We start from the raw sequence: 12148 nt of genomic DNA, 5'->3' as shown, positions 1-12148 counted from the left end.
GGCGGGTGTGGAATGGATATGAGCAACACATCTCGAAGAACAACAGTTACAAAAGGTGAGTAACCGTCTTTTCTTCTTCGAGTGATTGCTCACATCCATTCCAGGTAGGTGACTCCCAAGCCATACCTAGGCGGTGGGGTCGGAGTGAGAAGTCGCGGCACGGAGCACTGCAGTTCCGAAGGCCGCATCCTCCCTCGACTGCTGGACCAGGGTGTAGTGGGAAGCAAAGGTGTGGACCGATGACCAGGTCGCTGCCCGACAGATTTCCTGGATGGGCACACGGGCGAGGAAAGCCAGCGACGACGCCTGCGCCCTGGTAGAATGCGCAGTCACACGGCCCGTAGGGACATGGGCCAAGTCATAACAGGTCCTGATGCAGGACGTAACCCAAGAGGATAACCTCTGGGAGGAGATAGGAAGCCCTTTCATACGGTCCGCTACCGCCACGAAAAGCTGGGGGGATTTGCGGAAGGGTTTGGTCCTCTCTATGTAGAACGCGAGAGCCCTACGGACATCCAGCGAGTGGAGCTGCTGCTCCCTGCCTGAGGAGTGAGGTTTTGGGAAAAAAACCGGAAGGAAAATCTCTTGGTTGACGTGGAAGGCTGAGACCACCTTGGGCAGAAAAGCAGGGTGTGGTCTCAGCTGCACCTTGTCCTTGTGGAAGACCGTATATGGGGGGTCTACCACAAGAGCTCGGAGCTCCGACACCCGTCTAGCTGAGGTGATAGCCACTAGAAAGGCAGTTTTCCAAGAGAGGTAGAGCAGGGAGCAAGTAGCTAACGGCTCAAAGGGGGGCCCCATGAGCCGGGACAACACCAGGTTAAGATCCCAGGTCGGAGCAGGGGGACGGACGTTAGGGAATAAACGTTCCAGCCCTTTAAGGAATCTCGACACCGTCGGGTGAGAAAAAACGAAGCGACCGTCCGCACCCGGGTGAAAGGTGGAGATAGCTGCTATGTGGACTCGCAACGACGATAAGGCCAGGCCTTGCCCTTTGAGGGACCAAACATAGTCTAAGATTTCGGTTACCGAAACTTCCATAGGGCGGAGATTTCTCTCTACGCACCAACAGGAGAAGCGTTTCCATTTCGCCGAATATGTGGCTCTTGTGGACGGTTTCCTGCTGCTCAAGAGCACCTCTCTCACAGGCGTGGAGCAGCGCAGCTCGGAACCAGTCAGCCACGCAGGAGCCACGCCGCTAGGTGCAGCGACTGCAGGTCTGGGTGACAGAGGGTCCCGTGGTCCTGGGTAATCAGGTCCGGGTGAAGGGGCAGGGGAACTGGGTCGGCAATGGCCAAGTCCAGCAGCATGGTGTACCAGTGCTGCCTGGGCCATGCCGGGGCCACCATGATCACGAGAGCCCTGTCTCTGCGCACCTTCAGGAGGACCTTGTGGACCAGAGGGAACGGGGGAAACGCATAGTAAAGGTGGGTCGACCACTGGATGAGGAAGGCATCCGCTATCGACCCCGGCTCCCTGCCCTGAAAGGAGCAGAACGCTTGGCACTTCCTGTTCCCCTTGGACGCGAAGAGGTCCACCCGGGGATAACCCCACCTCCGGAAAATGGAGAGAGCGACGTCCGGGCGAAGGGACCACTCGTGTGACAGGAAGGATCTGCTCAATCGATCCGCCAGTGTGTTCCGTACTCCAGGGAGGAAGGAAGCCCTGAGGTGAATGGAGTGGGCTACGCAAAAGTCCCAGAGTCGTATCGCCTCGAGGCACAGGGAGGAGGACCTGGTGCCGCCCTGCTTGTTGATATAGTACATGGTCGTCGTGTTGTCCGTGAACACGGCGACACAACGACCCTGAAGCTGATGACAGAACGCTTGACAAGCAAGGCGGACCACTCTCAACTCCCGCATGTTGATGTGTAGCCCCACCTCCTCCTGGGACCACAGGCCCTGTGTCCGCAGGGTCCCTAGGTGGGCCCCCCAGCCTAGATCTGAGGCATCCGTTGTCAGGGATACCGAGGGCTGAGAGGGGTGGAAGGGAAGACCCGCACATAATACGGACTGGTCCAACCACCAGCCGAGAGAATCTAAGACCTTCTGGGGAATTGTGACTAACATGTCTAACGGTTGCCTTGCCGGCATGTAATGACTGATAAGCCACAGCTGGAGAGGCCTCATGTGGAGCCGAGCGTAGTCGGTCACAAAGGTGCACGCCGCCATGTGGCCTAACAGGGTTAGACATGTCCTCACTGACGTCAATGGGGCTGACCGCAAACGTTGAACGATCGCCGCCATGGTCTGGAACCGTTGCAGAGGCAGCGAGGCCCTGCCCACAGTGGCGTCCAGGACGGCCCCGATAAATTCCACCTTCTGAGTGGGCCTCAGGGTGGACTTGTCTGTGTTTATCAAGAGGCCCAGACTTGCAAACATGCCGGTGATCACGCGGACATGGCTGTTGACTTGCTGTTCCGACGTGCCCCGGATCAACCAGTCGTCCAGATAAGGGAACACGTGGACACGGTTGCGCCGAAGATGCGCCACGACAACTGCCATGCATTTTGTAAACACCCTCGGGGCCGTGGACAGGCCGAATGGGAGGACTGCAAATTGATAATGAAGAGCCCCCACAACGAAGCGGAGAAAGCGTCTGTGGCGCGGCCAAATGGCAATGTGGAAATACGCGTCCTGCATGTCGAGGGCGGCGTACCAGTCTCCCGGATCCAGGGATGGAATAATGGTCCCCAGGGATACCATGCGGAACTTCAACTTCACGAGGTATTTGTTGAGCTCTCGCAGGTCGAGGATAGGCCTGAGGCCCCCTTTGGCCTTGGGGATCAGAAAGTAGCGGGAATAAAACCCCTTGCCTTTCTCGTTTTCCGGAACCGCCTCTATAGCTCCTTTGCTGAGGAGCGTCTGCACCTCCTGCCGAAGGAATTGCTCGTGAGAGGGGTCCCTGAAGAGGGACGAGGAAGGAGGGCGGGAAGGAGGAAATGAAACAAACTGCAGGCGGTATCCCGTCTGCACCATGCTTAAGACCCAGCGGTCCGATGTTATTTGGGACCACGCCGGGAGGAAAAACGAAAGGCGGTTGGAAAACGGGGGGGAAGGATCCATAGGGGAAACTGTTACTGCGCCCTCGGGTGCACCTTCAAAATGAAGGCTTAGGACCAGGCGGGGGTTTTGAGGAGCCTTGGTTCTGCCCCCCTTGGTTCCCAGACTGCCTGCGCCTGCCGTTCCTGCCGCGGCGCCTGTAAAGGTCCTGCCGCTGGCGGAACTGGGAAAACGGCCTGCGTTGTTGCTGTTGTTGCGACCTAAAGGGTCTACGCTGCGTCACGGGGGTGTGCATCCCGAGGGACCGCATAATGACCCGGTTGTCTTTTAGGCTCTTGAGTCTGGGGTCTGTCTTGTCAGAAAACAGGCCCTGGCCTTCGAAAGGAAAGTCCTGTATAGTATGCTGGAGCTCCGGCGGAAGGCCGGAAACCTGCAGCCAGGAGATGCGACGCATCGTAACTCCTGATGCGAGGGTACGGGCAGCCGAGTCCGCAGCATCCAAGGAGGCTTGTAAGGCCGTGCGTGCGACCTTCTTGCCTTCGTCCAAGATGGCCGTAAACTCTTGGCGAGCATCCTGTGGCAGCAGCTCCTTAAATTTGTCCACTGCCACCCAGGAATTAAAGGCATATCTGCTCAGCAGGGCCTGCTGGTTGGAGACCCTGAGCTGCAGCGCCCCAGCCGAATACACCTTACGGCCAAGGAGGTCCATCCGCCTGGCTTCTCTGGATTTGGGGGCTGGAGCCTCCTGGCCGTGACGCTCCCTATCGTTCACTGATTGCACCACCAGTGAACCCGGAGTCGGGTGTACATGGAGATATTCGTATCCCCTAGAAGGGGCCATGTACTTCCTCTCGACTCCTTTCGCTGTCGGAGGGATGGAGGCCGGGGACTGCCAGATGGTATTGGCGTTGGCCTGGATGGTCCGTATGAAGGGCAGGGCGACCCTGGTGGGAGCATCAGAAGAGAGGATGGTTACAATTGGATCCTCTATCTCCGAGACCTCCTCTGCCTGCAGACTCAGATTTTGAGCCAATCGCCTGAGGAGGTCTTGGTGCGCCCTGAGATCCAGCGGGGGGGGACTGTTGGAGGAGGTACCCGCCACCGCCTCATCCGGGGAGGAGGATGATGAGACCCCAGGCACGAGAGTGTCTAACTGAGGGTCTTCCTCAGCCCTCGCCTCTGCCTCCGGAGCCACAGCGGAGTCCTGCTGCTTGGACCCTTCCTCCCCTTCCGGGGAGGGAGGGGGGCGAGACAATGAGGCTTCAGGGGCCCTACGCTCCGCAGTCGCCGGCCTAGCAGGGAGCTGCTGGGGGCCCTGGGCCTGATGGTATGCCCAGGGTGTCCAGAATCCCCACTGTTGTGGGCCTTGGTCCTGCAGCGGCGGATCACCGAACAGCGCCGCCTGCCGGTCGGTGCCCAGCGCATACCCGCTGTCCGTCTGGGAGGATACGGACAGCTGTCTAGAGGGCCACGGAGGGGCCGACCCTGGATGGTAAGTATCTGCGCGGGCCGGCACGGAGGATCGTCTCGGTGCTGGGGACCGGTGCCGTGAGTCATAACGGTGCCGGGATCGGGATCGGGACCGAGTTCTGTCACGGTGCCGAGATCCTGACCGGTACCGGGCGCCGCTTCGGTGCCGGGACCTGCCACCAGCTCGGTGCCGGGAGGTCGACCGGGACCTGCCACCAGCTCGGTGCCGGGAGGTCGACCGAGACCGGGACCTGCCACCAGCTCGGTGCCGGGAGGTCGACCGGTGCGGCGAGTAGCGTCGGGACCTGCTCCTGGAATCGCGGTGCCGGTTTCGACGACTGGAGCCTGACCGCGACCGTCTCGATGTCGACCGGTGCCGCGAGTGCGACCGGTACCGCTGAGGGGAGCAGTGCCGGGACTGCGAGTGGCGTCGGGATCTGGAGCGCCCAAGACGTCGGGACCTGGATCGTGAACGAGTGTCTCTGGGCGGTGCCGACATCATGGGCTTGCCTCTGGACACGACCCGCACCGGAGGTACCGGGGGTGGCAGCCGAGTGGGCTCAGTCAGGGCAATAAGGTCCCGAGCCGAGGCGAAGGTCTCCGGTGTGGACGGGACCACTATCTCAACCCCAGATCTCATGGGGGAGCTCGGCGGCACCGGACTCGACGGACCCGCCGGGCCCGGAGTCGACGGTGCTGGCGGCGCCGCGGCCGATGTCGAGGCCGGGCGCTCTAGCCGGGTCTGCCTGGCCGGAGTATCGGACTTCGACGGCCTTGGCTCTGACTCCAGTGCCGGAGAGGGTCGGTGCCGGGGAGTCTTCTCGGTGCCGGTGCGATCCGGTGCCGGTGCCGATACCACGGCCTGCGAAGCCATCGGGTCAAGTGCCGCCTCCATAAGGAGAGTCCGGAGCCTTTGATCCCTCTCCTTCTTTGTCCTCGGCTTAAAAGCCTTACAGATGCGGCACTTGTCGGATCTGTGCGATTCCCCGAGGCACTTCAGGCACGCTTCGTGGGGATCGCTGGTAGGCATGGGCTTCTTGCAGGCCGCACACTGCTTGAAGCCTGGCGAAACAGACATGAGCCTGGCGCCGGGTGCCGGGAAGGGCTAAGCCCCCGGCGAAGAACTACTTAACAACTATTTAACTTAACTATCTACTTAACAAACTAATTAACAACTATAATGGAACTAGAGATGAACGATAGATAAACGATAGATAACTAGGAGAGCTAGGGACGTGGAGGACAGCTATGCCGCGCTCCACAGTTCCAACGACCGACACGGCGGTAAGAAGGAACTGAGGAGCGGGCGGGCCGGCAGGGATATATATTGGGCGCCATGGCGGCGCCACTCCAGGGGGCGACCTGCCGGCCCACTGGAGTTGCTAGGGTAAAAAGTTTCCGATGAACGTGCACGCGCGGCGCGCACACCTAACAGGAATGGATGTGAGCAATCACTCGAAGAAGAACTGGCTGGCACGGTAACTCCCGCTGCTTTGTGTGAGGCCGGGGAGAGCTCACGGAGCGATCGGCACAGTCTGACGGTCCATGAGACGCCACGAAGCCCCCGGCTCACCTTCACTGCCCCACCTCCACGCCCCCCGCCTGGCGCCCCACGGGTCCCTCTCCTTGTCGGCACTGCTGCTGGAGGAGTAGCTAGACGGGATGCTGGCATAGTGCGGCCGGCCGGCCGGCATTTCCTTCAAGCCGTTCAGCAGTCCGTAGAGGGGCGATCTCTCCGTACTAGCTGCTGGATTAACCATACAAACACCCCAGCATCAGGGTCGGCTGGGACGTGTCACGGACATTCAGGGGATTTCAGGACCCGGTGGCCCAAAACATTTTTAGATTTAAGAAGAGTGGGGTTAAGGCGAATTTCAAAAAGGGTCAAATCTTAATCCTGCCTTCTCGCCCTCCTTGGTCCCGTTCTGTCCCAGAGGCACATCGAGGAGTCACAGGCAGCTCCCACCTCCTCCGTGCGCCCCCGCTGTGTGCGCTGCTTGCCCAGCCCCAGCCGGGACACTGTCCTGCCGAGCTCCCACCCATTGTAGCCCTCTCGGCTCCTTGTCTCACCTGCCGCACATGCTCTCCAGGGCCTCGGCACCGGTCTCCTCTGCTCCACCTCTCCCGGGGCTTTGCTGGTGCAGAAGGAACTAGGTGTTTCTCTGGAGCCTCTGAGCCTGGCCATAGGTATGTCCTTCAGACAGTTCTCCAGGCCTTGGAGGGGTGGTGTGACCTCTGAGACAGACCCTGCTTTAACGAGAGGCATGACATCTCTGTCAGCGGGAGGCTGGGAGTTACAGCCCTGCTTCCATCTGCCTCGGACACTCGTGAAGCCAACTGGCTGTGCTAGCAGCTCCCAGCCCCCGCCAGGCCCGCTGAAACCCCCAGCCTTTCCGGCCCTCCAGCGGGAGTGCAGTGTGTTACCAAATGGAGCCCCGAAAGGAGCCCCAAGCACAGCCGGGGCCATGGCAAGGAGCCGCAGCGATGGGCTTCCCAGCAAGCCACTGCTCACTGTACCTCAGGGCCTGGGGGCTTTGGGGAGTGGAAATCCGTGGAGAAGCCGCCAGAAAAGTGTGAAAGGAACCACGTGTTGCATGCGCGCCGAGGGCCAGATGCCCAGCACAAAGCCACAGGAACCACTGGGGCTCTGTTGATGTACGTCAGCTGAGTATCGGGCCTGAGGGGTCCTAAGAACGAAACCGAAGGCAGTGAGAGGCAAGAGGAGCAGATCTTAGAGTCTGGGAGACAAGCAAAAAGTATTCCAGCGAAGGAGAGCTCAGAGGGTCCAAACCTTCCTTGAGCGGCTGCGGGGTGCTAACCAGGCGGCTGCGCAGCTTACAGGGAACTTAGGAGCAGACTCATTCGAGGGTATTAGGTTTTCACTGGCGGCTGACATACAGCACTGTCGATATGCCCATAATGTATCATTTCCCCCCAAAGTCGGGCTGAGCTCCAATTCCAGTGGGTCCACAAGGGGCTACTTCCCCATCTGAAAATCCTGCTTTAAAAAGTGAAAGGCTTCCATGAAATCTAACGCTCCTCCCCCCCCTGCAACCCCCTGTGATTCCAGGACTAGTAAAACAGACCGAAAAGCGACCCAGTCAGACGTTACCTTTCAGGTCCATGCCATGCTCGGTTCTGCAAAGCTGAACCAGGGACACTGTGAACTCTCTATTTACCTTCTGTTTTCACTGGCCACCCCGCTGTCTCCAGTCTGCCCTGCGGAGCCGGAGAGCTGTTCAGAGAGGAGCGGCTGCTGGGGGTATTGGACTGATTATGGCACGGTACAGGAATGTCCTTCAGGCAGTTCTCCAGGCCTTGCAGCGGTGAATTCTCAGCATTGATGTCTGTTTAAACAACACCAAGCCCGCGTCAGTGCACGGCCTGCAGCTCTGGGATGGGTTCCCGCATCGCTGAATAAGCCTGCGTCCAGTGCAATTCACCTGCGCTATCCTACTGCGACTGGCCAGGCAGAGGCTGGGAATACCTCTGGCTATGAATTCTAGGTGTCTTGCAGGGACTTTGAGGTACTAAGCTGGGTTCATCCCTGGAGGAACTCCACTCAGGTCAGCCGTTACACCAGGGGTAAATAGGAGCCTTTGCAGGGAAGAGACCGAATCTGTCTGGATTCACGTCTATTGCTGCAGGAAGAGCAGCAGGCTGGAAGAAGTGGGTTTACCTCCAGCTGGTTCTCGGAAAAGCTTAGGGGAGAATCTGCTGTAGACACCCCTGGCTTCCACCCCCGTTGTTTGTTTTTATTGGGTTAAACACCCCCCCCCACACACCCCGTTGTGGTTATAACAGGTTACATGCCATCCCCACGCCTACATAAGGCAAAGCGTGTACCAGAACAACGCACCACTCAGAACCAAGGTCTGCTTCTGCACTCATCCGCACAGGGCGGAGCAGAAGCCAAACCAGACATATGCGAGATCAGAACCTGCATGCCGGGAGCGCCAGCTCTTTCCCCAGTTATTTCCACTTGTGTGACGCACAGTGAAAGTCAGCAGCAGTGCAGGGGCCGCAGGTCTGGCGGAATTCATCCCTGGAGCCCACAGGGTTAAGTGGCCCCCAGGCCGCATGCTGGGACACTGCCGAGGAGTGAACTCTGCTCACTGTGCGGAATGGAGATGGAAGTGAGCCAGGTTGCACAGGAATACGTCTAGCACTGGAATAGGATTGCCATGGGGTGCTGTTCTGGCCCCATCTGACCCTCCCTGCCACCTGATCCTTATGGTGGTGACACTGGGTACTGGTGTAAACACTTCACCTGACCTTCTCTAAGTGATCTCCTTGTCCCGGCCCCTGGCCTCCTCTGTCCCATGTCTCTCTGCGTGGCGCTGGTCAAGGAGATGCTGGCTGGCATGTGGGGGCTATTTACTGGGATGTCCCTCAGGCAGTTCTCCAGACCTCGGAGGGGTGAGGTCTCCGTGCTGATGTCTGTTTAAAGAAAAGGTCCAAAGCCAATATCAGCCAGAACTCCATATCGCTGAGCCCTGTAATACCCACTGGGCCATAGACAGGCTCGGCCTGGGCAGACACTAGGCCCACTTCCTGCTTTTGAAGAGACACGTACTCCCTTCCAAACGCAGGGACTGGCTGTAGGGGCAGCGCAGGGCAGGCTGAGCGCAGGGGTAACGGTAACAGCCTGTGTTATACAGGAGGTCGGGCTAGATGATCTAAAGGTCCCCAGTGTCTCCCTCACCCCTCTCCTGCTATCCTGAACACATGAAGCTTGTTACCTAGTCTCTGGGAGGCAAAGGGATCTCGGCAGTGCCAAGGACCTGGCCCACCTACTCATGATGTACACCAGTGCACACCTTCTTGTCAACCGTCTGTAATGGGCCACTCCCTTACCACTTCCAAAGTTACTTTTCCTCCCTTGGTATTCTGCCGTTAATTGATTTCTCTCGTTAGACTGACCTCACACTTGGTAAAACACCCCCATCCTTTCATACCTGCTCCTGTATTTTTTACCTCATACATCCGATGAAGTGGATTCAAGCCCACGAAAGCTTATGCCCAAGTAAATGTGTTAGTCTCTAAGGTGCCACAAGGACTCCTCGCTGTTTTTACCAGTGTAAACGAGATCCAAAGTGACTTGACCCAGGACACAGACAGCCTGTGCCAGGACCAGAACCCAGCTCTCCTGGGTTCCACCCCACTGCCTTACCCACCATCCATCCTTCCTCTCCAGGCCCCCAAACCGACTCAAAGCCTGAGAGAAACCAGAGCCAAGGAATGCAACAACGCTAGCATAGCCAAGCGAATCAGAGAGTGCACACAGAACAGGGGGGAAGCAGGTGGCTGAAAGGAGGAACCAGACCCCTCTGGAGCTGTAGCAGAGGAATGGAGAAGGGAAAGGAGGAGCGACCTGAGCACAGACACCAGACAGCACGGACAGCTGTGCAAGACACTGAGGAAAAGACAGGAGAGATGAGGAGGAAACCCAACCTCACAGCCTCATGGGAGGAACAGATGCTGATAGCAGCAAGACCAGGGAGAGAAAAGGAGGTCAAAGCCTACAGCAGGGTTCTCAAACTGGGAGTCTGGACCCCTCAGGGAGTCACAAGGTTATTACATGGGGGGGTCGCAAGCTGTCAGCCTCCACCCCAAATCCTGCTTTGCCTTCAGGCTTTATAATGGTGCTAAATATATTAAAGAGGGCGTTTAATTTCTCGGGGGGGAGGGGGTCGCACTCGGAGGCTTGTGATGTGAAAGGGGTCACCAATAAAAAAGTTTGAGACCCACTGCTCTACAGTAAGGTTCCCTGTATAAATAGCTTATAAAGGGGTTAATAAATGATTGACACACGTTAATCAATTGTTACTGAGCCCAACAAATTGCTTCTGACTATGGCTTATAACTAGGCTTGGCAGGGTTAGATTTGTGTCAGCAAACGTGCGTTTCACTGCACACACACAAACCAACAAAAATATTTCCCTCAATCGCCATCAAAATGTACATCTACATAGTCTGGCCATGAGCGCAGGGGACTGGACTAGCAGAACCTCTCGAGGTCCCTTCCAGTCCTATGATTTATGGGCAAAGCAGGAAGAATCCTGCTTGGGAATGTAGGGTTTAATGTAAGGATAGTTACTGACACGTGATGTTGACACGTGTTTTAATGGCTATAAAGCTTTACATTTTTGAACCTCACCGTTTACTGTCACTAAATATTTATTGTCTGACCCCCCTAGTGTCTGACCTCTCCCCGCCTCACAGTTTTGTGCAACTGATGCATTTAAATGGCTAAAAATAGGAAAAAATGCTTAAAAATCTGTATCAATATTGTATGTCAAAAATATTTAAAAAACCCTGAACTCTACCTCGCCTGCTTATAACCATCTATAGCATCTCCCAGTGAGGTGCCAAGACGCACCTGTAACATCCTGCTCGTCACATCCATTCATCATTCAGTACCCCTTTGAAGCCATTCAGAAATGGAATCGTAACGTGAGAGTGACCGAAAAGGATGTTTAAGTGCCGTGCTAGGGTCGGAGATGGGTAAGGCAGAGACCGCTCAGTGACAGGCGCTTGCTTGTGGGCAGCCGGGACCCTCCAGCAACCCGGGCAGCCGTCGACAACACCCACAGTGTGATAGCCCAAGAACACAGGCACTCACCCTCTCCACAGCCGCTGCGCACCGTGACCGTTGCAGGTCTCCTCGATGACACATCTGCTCCTGCGTTGCGGGCCAGCACTCGGGAAGCCCAGGATGTACTGACAGGTGTTTCCTGCAGGCAGTTCGCCAGGTCGTGGAGGGGGCTGGTCCTTGGCGTCATCTCTGCTTGAGAAACACAGAGCCACATGCTCCAGCTCAGGGTCAGCGGCCAAAGGACCGACCTGCTCCTAAGCCGCAGACAGGAACAGTGGATCCCACCCCTTTCTAAGGCCCAGTCCTGGTCCCATATAGTCCGTGGCAGAGTCCCATGGACTTCAATTGGGACCGCTGGTTGGTACACTGTCCTACCTTCAGGGGACGAGTTCCAGAGCCTGGCCTCCACTCCCCCCATTTCCATCTCTCGCTCGGCGCCGCTGGCCAAGGCACTGCAGGTTGGCAGGCTGGGATGCTGGGGGTAGGGTACAGCCATGTCAGTCACACAGCTCAGCAGGCCACGGAGGGGGGAATCCTCTGTCGCTGCTTCTGTTTCAAGGACAGGAACGATGCCCAGAATAACAGCCCAGTGGCTGTGGCTGGAAGAGGCGTCCCGGCCCTTCTGCGCATGATAAACCCACCAGCCCATTCCCCAGTTCCCAGAACTAGATGCCCTGCGATCAGAGCCCAGGTATTGGGCCAGCGGTGAATTCAACTCGAAATGGACATGACCAGGAATCAACTGCACTCCAAGGACCCTCCTCGCCATCCCTTGCATTCCTGTGGGACGGGCAGCACAGAAAGGGCTGGGGAGGGAACCAGGGAGGTTCTGGTAAGGACAAGCTGATTTCTGCATGTTCCCTAGTACAGTCCCTCCTCTGCAGAGCAGGCAGACCAATGTCTGGGGCAACGCCGTGTGGACGGAATGCGTCTGACACCACTGGTGCCCAAATAATTGAGATTTTAGGGACCTGAACCTCCCCCCCAGCACAGTCCTGTTTCAGAGCAGAGGAGCTGACCCTTCCTACCCAGCAACAGAGAGTTTGTCTCCGAAGTGTATCCAGCGGGGGTGCCCCCC

At 57.5% G+C, this 12148-nt stretch overlaps 1 protein-coding gene across 1 annotated transcript in view; it reads right to left on the bottom strand.

Annotated features, from left to right (window-relative positions):
• LOC115645267 (protein KRBA1-like) overlaps positions 1-12148 on the bottom strand; it is a 50244-nt gene that overhangs the window by 15874 nt on the left and 22222 nt on the right. The window contains exons 12-16 of the mRNA XM_030549640.1: positions 11446-11619; positions 11098-11262; positions 8748-8912; positions 7652-7819; positions 6543-6722 (exon numbers count right to left, since the gene is read on the bottom strand). Of these exons, the coding sequence (XP_030405500.1) occupies positions 6543-6722; positions 7652-7819; positions 8748-8912; positions 11098-11262; positions 11446-11619 (852 nt within the window). The remainder of the gene's footprint in view (positions 1-6542; positions 6723-7651; positions 7820-8747; positions 8913-11097; positions 11263-11445; positions 11620-12148) is intronic.

This window comes from Gopherus evgoodei, chromosome 2 (assembly GCF_007399415.2).
Source record: "Gopherus evgoodei ecotype Sinaloan lineage chromosome 2, rGopEvg1_v1.p, whole genome shotgun sequence".
Lineage (NCBI taxonomy): Eukaryota > Metazoa > Chordata > Testudines > Testudinidae > Gopherus > Gopherus evgoodei.
This window is presented reverse-complemented; position numbering and strand designations above follow the sequence as displayed.